General features: G+C 38.6%; 1 protein-coding gene across 3 annotated transcripts in view; it reads right to left on the bottom strand.

The window, feature by feature from the left end:
- The window catches only part of PIEZO2 (piezo type mechanosensitive ion channel component 2), a 287,559-nt gene that overhangs the window by 54,464 nt on the left and 219,884 nt on the right, over positions 1 to 13,211 (bottom strand). For all 3 annotated transcript variants that reach the window (XM_059857974.1, XM_059857981.1, XM_059857989.1), the window contains 6 exons: positions 12,410 to 12,586; positions 12,108 to 12,233; positions 10,500 to 10,700; positions 9,259 to 9,463; positions 9,018 to 9,119; positions 8,382 to 8,547 (listed from right to left, as the gene is read on the bottom strand). In XM_059857974.1, the coding sequence (XP_059713957.1) occupies positions 8,382 to 8,547; positions 9,018 to 9,119; positions 9,259 to 9,463; positions 10,500 to 10,700; positions 12,108 to 12,233; positions 12,410 to 12,586 (977 nt within the window). The remainder of the gene's footprint in view (positions 1 to 8,381; positions 8,548 to 9,017; positions 9,120 to 9,258; positions 9,464 to 10,499; positions 10,701 to 12,107; positions 12,234 to 12,409; positions 12,587 to 13,211) is intronic.

Below are 13,211 nucleotides of genomic sequence, written 5' to 3'. Positions count from 1 at the left end.
ACATTTTACCAGAGGGGCATTTAATGAAAGGTAAAAAGAAAGCTCCTTTATGTTTATTTCCTGCAAATATTTAAGAAATTTGTCATCTACTGCCTGTAAAATCTAAAAATATCATTACTTTGGAGATGTTACTGGCTTCTGGGTGATAAAACATTAACACAGAATCAATATGAGCTGGGACGATAAAGAAGACATCAGTTGAAGAGGTCTTCATTAACTTGATGGGCACTAGAAATGGTGCTCTCATTGTTTCTCCAGAAAATAATATTCTGTTTGATATTCCTTTAATAATAATTATTGGTGTGTGGGATGGCTAGAAAGAGATCACTTTCCTGTCACTGCTCTATTTTAAAAGGTTTGTCCTTTGCTACCAACAAAATGCATCAGCATATTTTGAGAAAAGCCCAAAATGGAATCAAATTGATCCAAAACACAGCAATGTCTTAATAGTCTTCAATAAAAATGAACTCTGACTCTTAGAAACAACCGTGACTGTCTCAATCCAAATTTCCCAACATATACATGTGGCATTTGCTTGAGTCATAATCAGCAGCAGGTATCACTCTGAGATTAAAACTTCTGGAAATTAGAGAGAACATGAAAACGAAGACAATAATCTATTTTTTCACTATAATGGTAGCCATTTGCTACATTTTAACAGTCACCTAAAATATTAAATTCACCTGTTCTTCTTATATGCAAAACATACATTAAATATAATAGCCTTGGGCATCTCTAAACCTACCAAACAACAAGACTGCAGGTAATGGAAGAATTCTCAGAAGGGAGGAGGCACTACAACGGTGTCAAGTGACAAATGATATAGTCCTTAAAGATGGAAAGCATTCTGACCTTTATAGCTGTGCAGTTACAAGCAAATCCCACAATAAAAATGGCTCCCAAGAATTCATCTTGGAGTGGACATTTCACAAATTGGTGTTTGAACAAGTCAGCCAAAGCACACCTAAACAATGAAGACCACCAACCATCAAAAACACTCCTGTGCTATCCCAAGAAGGTGGCCACATTGAACACAATGGAGAGAACCAATCAAGTTGTTTCAGGTAGATAAAAATTTTCTTGAAATCATGTTTCTTTCAGTTACAATATGCAAAATCTTGCCTGTTACAGCATAGAGTCACGCATACCCCTAATTTTCACTAATTGATATGGATAGGTCAAGTGCTGTAAGAGCAGGAACAAAAACATGTCTTGGTGAGGAGTTCTCTACATGTTGTTACTTCTCAAATAATTTGACACATTCTCATACATAAATCTTTAAATGCTGCCTCAAAGCCCAGAACGTTAGGAAGCCAGGAGTTTCGGTTCCTTGCTCTGGGACGCAACATAACGCAACAGTGGGAGACTGAAGGACAAAGACACCCCAACAGTTAAAAAGACCCTACACAAATCCATAAGGACAGCTGAGGTGCTCACATTCTGTTTAAAAAGCTTCTACACAGACAGGAGAAAATGCTAAATCTTGGATAGCATATACTGTGATTTTATGCTTTCACTGCAGACCACATAGACAGTTAGTTTAATGTCATGTAAATCTACCAAACTCTCATTTTCTAAGAGTTCTTTAAATCTCCCTTCATTTACCAGGAGCAAAAGGCCTCCCTCAGGATGTGATATTTAACAATACACCTTAGAAATCTGCACAGCTGGTTCCCAAGGGGACAGTCCCACCCCTTGTCATCCCTTCAGCTCTGCATTTCAGCCTCTTTTTTGGCTTTGGCTCTTTGAAATGGTTTCAAGAAGAAAATATGCAAAAGTTTATTTACTTTGAGGGAGGACAGAAGGAATGGATACTTTTCTGCCCAATTAGCCTCCGAACCCACTCAGGGCTGGTGTGTTGAATGCAGAAAGGTGGGAGGGTGCAGCAGGAGGCTAAGAACATACTCACACATCTGAGTAAGATTAGCCCCTACACCAGTGCACCAAAAGCATCCAACTATGGCTTTGACTATGGCATGACAGCCTCTGAATGAGAAATTACACAGAAGAAACCTGAAAGATTAATGAGAAGTAAAACCCACTGATTTTCCAACCATGTCATTAGTAGAACCCACTAATACTCTGGATAACATTTTGGAAAAAATTACCATATCAATTTGCTCAAAACCAAGGAAGACAGTCTGAAGTTCATTCCACACATCCATCAAAGCTATTTTAACTTCAGATGGCTCTCTATATCAAATTATCTGCTTTCCTTCTCTAAAGTTTTATTGGTCTTACTGTGATTGTTTCAATATTTTATTTCCACAGGAATTAATTTTTAACTGTAATACAATGCAGCCTGTTGCAGAGAGATTGCTCTAGGTGTAGTTGCTTTCCTGGCATACTACACGATGTGTCTGGCTATGACCAGCCTAGTGTCTGGACCTCTGCCTGCAGGCACCACGAGGTGCTGATGCTGCAGCCAATAATCCCTTTCAGGAAAGGTATTTGTCCTCAGCCAAATGTCCTGCCTTGAAATTTAGGGGAAGAACACACTTCTGCTTACACACTGGTGAAAGCCTTTTTTGGTGATGGATGCAGCTCAAGGGTTCTTCATTCTGCATGAGCTTCTGTTATGTAGCTTCACTGTTTTTCCCCAGCAGCCCCCTGCTTTGAGCGCGATACCCACCTTCATATAACCCCAAGGCTCCTCCTGTAGCCTTCCTCTGATGACATATTGTCCCTATACATATGTGTTCAGTAAGCTTCACCTACTCCCAAATTTCTTCTTTCTTCCATATCTTCTGTTCTTACACTCTTAGCAGTCGGTGTGACCCTGCATCAGAGCTTGTTTCTCCTTCTAACCTCAACATTGCTAATGTTCCCAACCCAGCTTCCGTATTCAAACCCTCCCCTGGAGCTCTATTTCAGCTTTTAGAAGGGAGTTTTGTTGATTATACCTCTGACAATAGCAATATCTAATCTTCTGAGAACTAGCTCCTTTATTTCAATGGACTTCTTCAAATCTAGTGTTGTGGATCCCATAGGTCTTAGTTCATACCATTTTTGTTAAACCCTCTCAAGGAACTGATATTCTTTTACGATTACTTTCTTACCAGTGAAGTCCTTCCTTCATGCTTGTATCCACCTTAAAAATACCCAAATTCACAACTGTGTTATTTGTTGAAGCTCATTCTCTTGAAGTTCCAGAATGTTCATCTGCTTTAAATATGACAGGAAGCCTGTAATGTTCATTTGCAGGTCCTATCTCACTAACCTAAGCTGGAACACAGTTCCAAAACTAGCATTACAGCTGCCTTTCTGACACTTTACCTGACTCCCCTCATGATGGTTCCCAGAGTACAGGTATTAAAGGAGACAGTTCAGTGACTGTTTCTGCTTCTAAGTGGAAAAAAGCAGATCACAATCCCAAGCTTTTTTTCCCCCTGAAAATGTCTAAGAGAATGTCTGAAAACTGCTTGGGAACTGAAATGAGAATTTTCCAGCATTAGGGACTGTGGGAAAGGATTATCCTCAGTGAGGTTGCTTTAAATCCTGTGTCATTCTAAAAGCTCCTATTTCTATTCTTTGTTCTTATTTCTATTTCAAAGTCCTTTGGATGTGCACTCTTTTGGGGTCAAGCACATATCCCCTGGGAAATCTGGGGGTGGAAAGACAAGAAAATTTCAGGAAATCTCTTACTTACACTATTTATCAATGTTGAACCCAAGTATTTCTCCAGAGAGAAGAAAATGAAGCATTTTGGAAATATGTTCTTCTTCTGCCATTGTTTATGTTGCAGTTAAAAGTTTTTTATCCATGTCTACTAGAACAGTGACCAAGTAGTATTTTTTCAAGCTAAGTGACACTTCAGAAAGGATGCTTTAGTCTGCAGCTGCCATTCTTTTACATAGCAGTAAATACACATCAGGCTTCTCAGAAAACACAAGAATACCAAGCATAATTTTTTAAATTTTTTTTTCTTCTGCTTCATAATTTATTCATAACCAGGTTGTCTTCTCTTACTGTTTGGCTCTTTCTGACTGACTTTTGGAGAAATGTCATTATTAATTTCACTTGCTTGGATAAGGTTTGAACCAAGCTCTTGTCCATGCTACTGAATGCTTAGAGTGTTCTCAAACTTCTTATGCTTTCTCATGCTTCTTATGCTTTTTTTCTCCTGAAAATCATAAGAAACGTTTTTAGACAAAGCTCTTTCAGTTCCAAATCGTCTTGGATGGAGGCCAGATACACACATTTTCTTCTGAGGTAGATCTTCAGTGGATTACCCAGAGCTTGAGAGTCCTTTTTTAAAAGACTTAAAACTCCTAATAAAATATTCAGTCATGTTAAGGTACTGTCATGTATTGGCCTATCTACTGGTGCTTCTTTGAAGCAAATTAGGCATTTAGGATTGCATGTGTGCAGTGTAACCTCTCAAAAACAATGTAATCTAAAGCCTGGGATAATCTATATTGTAGTGAAAGCACTGAAAGAGACATTTAAGAGCTCAAAGAAACACAAGAACTATTATGCAGTTCCTACTAAAAGAAGGTCTGTTTATACTTAGGGACGCCATCCTACATGTTCCCATTACACATTCATGCAGCTAACACTACAAAAAAAAACCCAAAAAACCAAAAAAGAGAGAAGTTATAGCTTAAAAGGGGGTGGAAGGAAGACCTGTAAAACTACAGATGAGTGAGCCTTTTCTATGTGTTTGGGAAGATCATGGAGCAGGTCTTCATGGAAGCAATGTTAAGGCATATGCAAGACAAGAAGGTGATCCTAGCACCTTTCACTAAAGGAAAATTGTACCTGTCCGCTTTTTTATGATGGAATGACTGCAACACTCTATAAGGTCAACATATAGAGAAATGTAATCTACCTGGACTTTTGTAAAACCTTCAAGATGGTCCTACACAACATCCTTGTCTTTCTAGACTGGAGTGACATGGATTTGACAAAATGGACTATTCATTCAGTGGATAGAGAATTGGCTGAATGGATGTAGCCAGACAGTTGGGGACAATGGCTCTATGTCCAGATGGAGGCAGGTGATGAGTGGCTTCTCTCAGGGCTCTGTCCTGGGACAGGTGGTCATCAATATCTTCATCAGTGACACAGAGAGTGGGAATAAGAGCACCCTCAGCAGGTTTGCAGATGGCACCAGGCTGAATGATGCAGTTGGCCCAACAGAAGAATGGGATGCCATCCAGAGGGATCTGGAAAAGCTTGAGAAGTGGGCCCATATGAACTGCATTAAGTTGAACAAGTCCAAGTGCAATGTCCTGCATCTGAGTCAGGGAAATCCCAGACACGAGCACAGACTGGGAGAGGAATTAATTGACAGCACTCCTGATGAGAAGGACTTGGGGGTTCTCATGGATGAAAAGCTGGACATGAGCTGACAATTTGCACTCACATCCCAGAAAGCCAACTGCATCCTGGGCTCCTTCAAAAGAGGTCAAGGGAGGTGATTCTCCCACTCTACTTTGCCCTCATGAGATACCATCTGGAGTAGTGTGTTAAGGTCTGGGGTCCTCAGTCTGAGAAAGACAGGGACCTGTTAGAATAAGTCCAGAAGAGGCCCAAAAACATGATCAGGGTACCTCTCCTATACGGAAAGGCTGAGAGAGTTGGAGTTGTTCAGCGTGAAGAAGAGAAATCTCTGGTGAGACCTCATTGTGTTCTTCTGGTAATTAAAGGTGTCCTATAAAACCAGAAGTGTTTACACAGGGATACAGGGATGAGACAAGGGGAAGGGTTTTAAGCTAGAAGAGGAGAGATTTAGATTCGATAATAGGAATTCTTTACTAAGAATGTAATGTGGCACTGGAACAGGTTACTTGGAGTTGTGGATGCCCCATCCTGCAACTGTTCCAAGCCAGGTTGCATGGGGCTTTGAGCAACCTGGTCTAGTGGAAGATGTCACTACTTTTGCTAGGGAGGTTGGAATTAGATATCTTCCTTTGAAATGGAAGGTCCCTTCCATTTCAATGCAAACCAGTCTATGATTCCATGATTCCCAAATATCTACAAGAAAAGATATTAGAAACAGGAATATCTTTTGCTCCTGAATGTGGTAATTAATAGGTTTTCTAGTAATTCATTATTCATTTTTCAAACAGAAATATCCCCATTCTTTTCTCTTTCTCTGCCTTGTTTTCCTTCTTCTCCTTATTCACACAACATAAAACTGTCACATGAAATGGTTTCACAGATTTTTGACATTTAGGTGGAACAAATATAAAGTGATCGCAGTTTATTTGTTCAGCTCACCTCCACTAATGGGTTCTTTGATTTTCTGGGGCTTTTTGTACTCTCAATCAGCAACATTACCTACTTCCTAACACATGCAGTGAACTCCCAATTAAATGGTTGCATATTGTTAATCACCTCTCCACAGGTCTCTTTGGTCAGCACACACCCATCAGTGTGTCTGGCGGATGTCCTGCCACCAATGCTTCAAGTTGATGCATCCCATGCACATGAACCAAACCACAGAAATTAACCCAAAGGATTGTGGAGGGGCAGAAGGCCAGATCAGCTTGAACTTTGTTTTCCTGACTCTGATTACCACCCAAAATCTTCAAATACCCTCTGAGTTTCAAAGTTTCATGTTTGTCCATATGGGTATATCTTACACAGATGACCAGAATTACCAATCAGATTCCAGAGAACATAGAAAAGATCCCAAAAGAAGCTGTTTAAAAAACAGTGATTTTCTTGTCTTTTTCTCTTCCGAAGACAGCTTTAAAACACATTCCCATCTGTAATAGGTTTTTTCCAGAATGATTTTTTTTCTGGACTTAGGGAGGAAAATTTGATCTTTCTGTCAGAAACCAGTGATGGTTTTTACCAGTGACTAAACACATCAGCATGCCCAATTCAACTGCTGCATCAGCCTTTGCTAAGATGGACACAACTGCAGTGGCAAGAGAAAAACTCAGGTAATCTCCACTACGTTGTTTCTCAACCAAGGCAAAGATACCTGACCTATTTGTCAGATGTCTTTTTGAAAGCATTCTCACTTGATAAAGCCTTTTGAAGAAACATTAATACTTCTCCCTTCCTGCTTATGTTACTGAATCTTGAGCACTGGGTCCACTGTGTAGACTGGAAATTCTCACAGGGGAGAACTACTCAACCTTTGCACAGTAGCAACTATAAATCTCTGGACAAATGAGTCAATTGAATGTTTCAATGTAACAGAAATAGCAGGATCATCCTAAAGATCTTGGGTAGGACTTCTAGTGATACCATTTGTCTGGTAAAAGAAATAAGTCTGTCATCAAAAGGGAGATTCTTATGGACATTAATTCTAGACATTTTTGTATTCCTGTCATAGTCAGACATCTGTGGGTAACATGCATTCACAGATCAAGTCTGACAGAACACCACAGCTAAGAAATCTCACTCTTCCCATTTACTCTTCTGATACTGCACTATCTTTCAGAGATGACTTCAAGTAAGAGCATGTCCAGCAAAATTTAGAAGAGCTGAGCTAATCTGTGTTTTCTGAAATGATCACGCAATGGAAGAGTTCCATTGTTTGAAGGTTGCTCAGAACAGCCTGCCTAGCTCTGCCCCTTTATCTGTCATTCACCTTCTTAAACAACCTTGGTATGCAATGCTCAGGAACAGGAAGACATGTCAGTTCTCCTTCCAAGACACCTTTATGGTTCTTATGCCTAGATGAAATAGCACAAAGGTCAGTCTCTTAGAGTATTATTTTGATTGTTCTTAGAGAACAACTCAGCAGGACACAACTGATAACTTTTTGGGATTAAACACATACATGGGAAACTGCAGACTACAATGGATTCTTGCTAACAGGTCTGTGTTTGGGGGGAAACCAGCAGAGCATGGTTTAAGTCCACCATAAATTCTGCCCCACTGGACATTCATGGAGGGAAACTCAGATTTGACTACCAAGAATTTTTCTGGAGTTGGAAATATTAGAGGGTTAGATTAATCTAACAGCCAAACTACTCTTTTTTTCTCAAACTTTCTAAATCCACATGTGCACAAATAGCATGCAAAAACTTGTGACCTAAAGGTGAATATTTTGCAATGTGCTGGTTGTCTAAGACAGGGGTGGGACATGATGATCTTAAAGGTCTTTTCCAAACTAAACAAGTCTATGATTCTGTGAATGCAGACTTTCAGGCAAATTTATCACTGAACTTCTCTGGAGAGCACTTAAAACAATAATCAGTTTTAGGAAGACGTTTTTGCATCTACCCTGTTCTAAAGCAGATGCTGAATACCCAGAAATTAACTCTCTGCTCTCTCATACAGCAGTATGTTAGATGGGAACATACATGAATACAAATTCCAACTAAAATTGGAACCTGTGAGAATGACTTTTAGCCTAGTAAACTTTGAGAAAATGAAGCACTGTATTTTCCAAGTGTTTAAGATTCAGTTTTTACCGGCAGTGGATGAAGTCAGGAACAGGATTATGCTGGCTAAAAGATGCTGCATCAAGGTTCATGCAAATTTCCACATTGTCTCCAGCCATGATCCGTACCGCAGCTTTATTTTCATCTTCAAATGTCTGCCTTTGCAAGGATGCACACAGAAGCAGCATGAAGTCATCTAGGAGAAAGCAGTGATTTCAAGGAAAAATTCAGTCATCAGCATAGGTGTAAGGAGAGTTGTGATGTATCATAATGTCGTTACCAGACTGTTTTCCCACACTTTGAACGTCCAAGACTGAGTGGTTTTCAATACATTCAGCTCTGAATTGAAATTTATTCATGCTTTTAGGTTTTTTTACCTGTCATTGTCTATGAATTTTATGGAGAAATAAATAAGAAAAGGGGAAATATTCATACATTTTAATGTCAAATTAATAAAAAAGGGATACGGGAAAAGCAGATGCAAAAAATTACTAACTCTGTGAATTTTTCTACTATATTCAAAGTCATGCTTAGTATTCAATCACCCAAAAAATCTGTCAGCTTGCTGCTGAAGTGTAAATGAAAGGCTGGCTTCAAATTCCACTGTACAGATGACTTAAGCAAAGGACATATAAACACTTTATAACAATGTGCTAAAATACTTACACACGAGGAAGACAGGGTTTGGTCTCACAATGAAGTCTGGAAAGTATAACCACTTTATGATGTTGGAGTTGAAGTTGGCATTGCCACTTCTCCATGGATAGTCTGTGTGGCAGGAGCGTGTAAAAAATCAATCAGTACTTCATAACAATTACTTAATCCTTTTCTTCAGAACACTTGCCAATTTTCCAGCATTATTCTATAAAAGCAACAAGCAGTAATTTTACATGAAGGGTGTCCTTACCTTTACAAGGAGCAGGTGGGATGCCAATGCAAAGGAAGTACTGGAATGTAATGATGCATGTTAGAAAACAGCAATATTTTGGCCAGATCTCTGCAATAGCTTTTCTCCTACGTCGATACAATACAGCAATCAGCCAGAAGGCATGAATCATTGCATAAAAATCCATCCTTTGACCAATCACATTCACTGATAGAAGAAAACAGGTCTGGAAACAAAGTAAAGAAACATAAACAACTTTTACAACCTCATGACTAGTCAATACAGCAATAATAAACTATTGTGGATCCTGACAGAATGCCTGGATGTGCCTGTGTCTGACTGCAGGAACCTTGTGCAAACAAGCATGCTCCAACAGCCATTTCCACCACTCCACCCAAACACCCAAATTTTTTATACTCTTCTGTCTGTAGCAGGTGTGATATAAAAAGATACCAGAAGGAGGGAGCCTCATCACAATAGCTAGTATGTGAAATGTTCATTTGTTGCCAAGCAAAGAACACATTGCACAGCCACATATTTTGATAGGATGTACAGATGTGGAGAAGAAGAGGAACTACTAAGATTGGTATAATTAAAACGTGTCCTCATGTAGGAAATGGACAAGGCATTTGGACCATACAGCTTCAATCGGTGATAGACAAATCCAGTCAATTTCTGCAAGACAGATTTAGTTTTCCATTATTCTAAAGGCTCTGCATTTCAGCCTTTCTGTTCTCTGGCTTCACTGAAAGCAGTCCCTTCACTCAGTTCCATGAAACATGCTTTGAAACTTTGTGAAAACTTCATTTATTCAGCTCACTATGCTATTTTGCTTTCTCTCTCCCCAGATTAGAATGATTTAAAATTATTTCCCAAAGGAAATAACTTGCTGGGCTTTTTAAATTTTCATTCATTCTTAATCCTCAGATGGCTATGAAAAGTTTACTCCATTGATCATAGTGGTGGTAATGTTTAACAGATAGGTCAAGAGCAACATTATGAATTTAGGATGCATTACTCTGGGAGCTGCTTCCTTCAGAGAGGCATAGAAAACTGTGAAAAATCACTATTTATGGAAAGATTCTTTGAAAGTACATTTCATGTGCAGATGAACAAACAGACAAGGTAAGGAAACAGAGATGACTAACACGAACGATGACTAATAAGCCTCTGGATGTCAAACACAACCCAAGCTACTATTCAAAAATAACACATTCAAAAGGTTTGGAATGTTAATCTAAAGAAAAGTAGTGCATATTTACCTCCAAACCAAACTTGTAGAAAAAGTAGTTTATGAAATACTTGACACAGTTTACAAGTCCATCATCCAGATGTGCTCTTGTAATATCATGGAAAATGGTTTTAGTCACAGGTGCAGTGAGGTTATTTCGACATCTGTAGTATTCTTGGTGACGGTAGATTGTAACTTCAAAGGCCAGAATAGCCAGCATCAGTAAGTTATTCTATGGGAGACACAATCAGGAGAATTTTAAATAAAAGTCAAAGCCACAAGATGCTATAAAATTTTGTGATAAGTATAAACCCATAACAGTCATATGGATGTTATCACTGAGGACTTCTGCACTCCAAAATGCACTGGCACCTATTCCCAGATATTATGATTGAAACAAATTAAGGTTCACACCAATTCTTGGATTTTGAAGAATCACACAGACATCCAGAAGACACATATAAAGATATTAATTAAAAAATACTATAGTAAAAACTCTTGTTGTGGAAATGAAGGGAAGGAAAACATCATCAATGTGCCCTCCCATATTTCATAGATTCTCTTAAGGTGTCAGGTTTTGTTTTGTAGGAGATAGAAGATACAAACATACACAAAAAACAACGGTAGAGGTTTAGCTGTCAAGCACTGACTTTCAAAAACAAGGATGTTGGGTAGAGCAAATTTAACCTAGGCACTATTTCACATGAACAGTCTATCTGTCAGTCTTCTCTCAGGCACAGCTCCTTCTGTCCCAAAGCCAGATTGACGAGGACACACTCAGACGTGGCTACGCAGTGATATTTTATTTATCTCAGGAGGGAGATCTGTCCTATGCTAAATAGAAGAGAGATACTAACTAACTCCAAAAGCTGGCTAAAAAGAACCAGCTCAGAGAAAGTCCCTCAAGGAAATCATAACTGAAGCAGAAGTGGCAAACTCTAGATCTCTGTTCGTTGAGATATATTTGAGACAAGAATCTCCTGAAGCAGGTGCCACTGGGATTTTTTTATTTTCTCTCAACCTTAAACTGTGTATATAGAATGTTGGAGATTCTTTAAATTGATAACAGGTATAGTTTTCCCCAGGACTTGGCACATTTTCACTGTAAGTAAAGCTTTTTAATCAAGACAGGAATAGTAAAACATTGCTCACAGGCATCAACCAAAACCAAGTAGAAAAACAAAAGACATCCATTTACTAGTGTTTGAATGAATGATTCTCTTAACTCATTATATTTTCTAAACTGTGGCTAAGGAATAAGCACTTAGAAAATTAACTTCTAGCACACACTGCCATTCAGGGCAATTACTCCAATTAGACCCATCAGTCCTTTGGCACCTGAATGCCATGTATCTGTTAATTACTTAAATATCACATTTCTTAAAGAGCTTTTAACAGATAGCAGAGTCCAAAAGTGATAATTCTACATGAAGGAATAACTTAATTGCTACTTGATCCCTTCTAGATATGTTCTGTGCAACAGATGTGGTTTTCTGTTGCCTCTTTCCCTGTGTACTTCCCTATTATCAATGGTTTGCATAACATTTTTTTGTGTGTGTGACAGATTATTTATTTCAAAGACAGTGCTACTTTCATCACAAAAAAGAAGATATCTGAATACAGACAAAAAAGAAGTTACCCTTAAGTACACAAGAAGGGGACTAGACTTTCTCAATCCAACCCACTCCGAAGGATCAACTGGCCCACTGTAGAGCACTGAGGTTTTCAGTTCTTCTAAATTGACTTTAGTTTCATTCTCTCCTGGCTAAAAAGAAAATGCAACAGTTATAAAACAGGACTTTAAGAGTGCTTGGGAACGGTATGATAATTAACAATAATACATCAGGTGAACTGTTATTTTTGTAGTTCATATGCTTCCTTTTGCTCTCCTTCACTGAGGAAGACAGCAGTCAAACCTTTTTAATACATACTTGTACTCACCAATGTACAGTTTCTGGAAAAATCCTTGGGATCAATAGATGTGAGCTGATACAACATTTTGCAGACAATAATTACACATGTCCAAACAGTGCAGATACTTGATGCCAGTGGGCGAAACTGAGCATATGGCAAAGCAAGAGCCCAGGCAATTAAAAACACAAAGTTAAGTAGAGACACCTGAAAACACAAAAACAGTGCAGCAATTACGTGGAGCAACAAAAGAACTGAGAAAATTTGACCTTTTCCACAGCATATAAAAAAAGGAATAATTTAAAAAAAAGGGACATGCAGAAACTTTGAGGAAAATACTGACAAAAAAAAAAAAATTACAACAATACCCACAATAACACAGACACAAAGTAGTAAGTGAAGAAGGAAAAACTTTACACTTGGTTTAAGAAGACATTTACCACCTACATAATATTAATACTATTGGATCCACAAAACTCCATGTCTTCTTTATCAACAGATGTTAAATGCAAAGGACCACATGTAGCTTCTGCTGCTTTAGTACACAAGAAACAAAGAAGAGATGGCACAGATCCATGTGTCTGTGCCACTGACCTTCATCCTCTTGACTTCTCTCCCAAAGAAAAAATTTGAGAAAAGGGGTATCTTTTTGTTTTTAGTGAATCTCGTCTTACTACCCTGTTCAAGAATTGGCTATGTCACGTGGAGAACTCGCATTGCCCACACCAAAAGCACAGCTAAAAGTGTTGCTCCCCTTTTCTTCAGGCATAGTTTCATATTCTTGTTTCCTAAACACCAGAACAAGTTTAAGTAATTTCCTTACATTTATCTT

This window comes from Haemorhous mexicanus, chromosome 1 (assembly GCF_027477595.1).
Source record: "Haemorhous mexicanus isolate bHaeMex1 chromosome 1, bHaeMex1.pri, whole genome shotgun sequence".
Classification (NCBI taxonomy): domain Eukaryota; kingdom Metazoa; phylum Chordata; class Aves; order Passeriformes; family Fringillidae; genus Haemorhous; species Haemorhous mexicanus.
The sequence above is the reverse complement of the archived record's forward strand: the minus strand, read 5'-3'. Positions and strand labels throughout refer to the sequence as shown.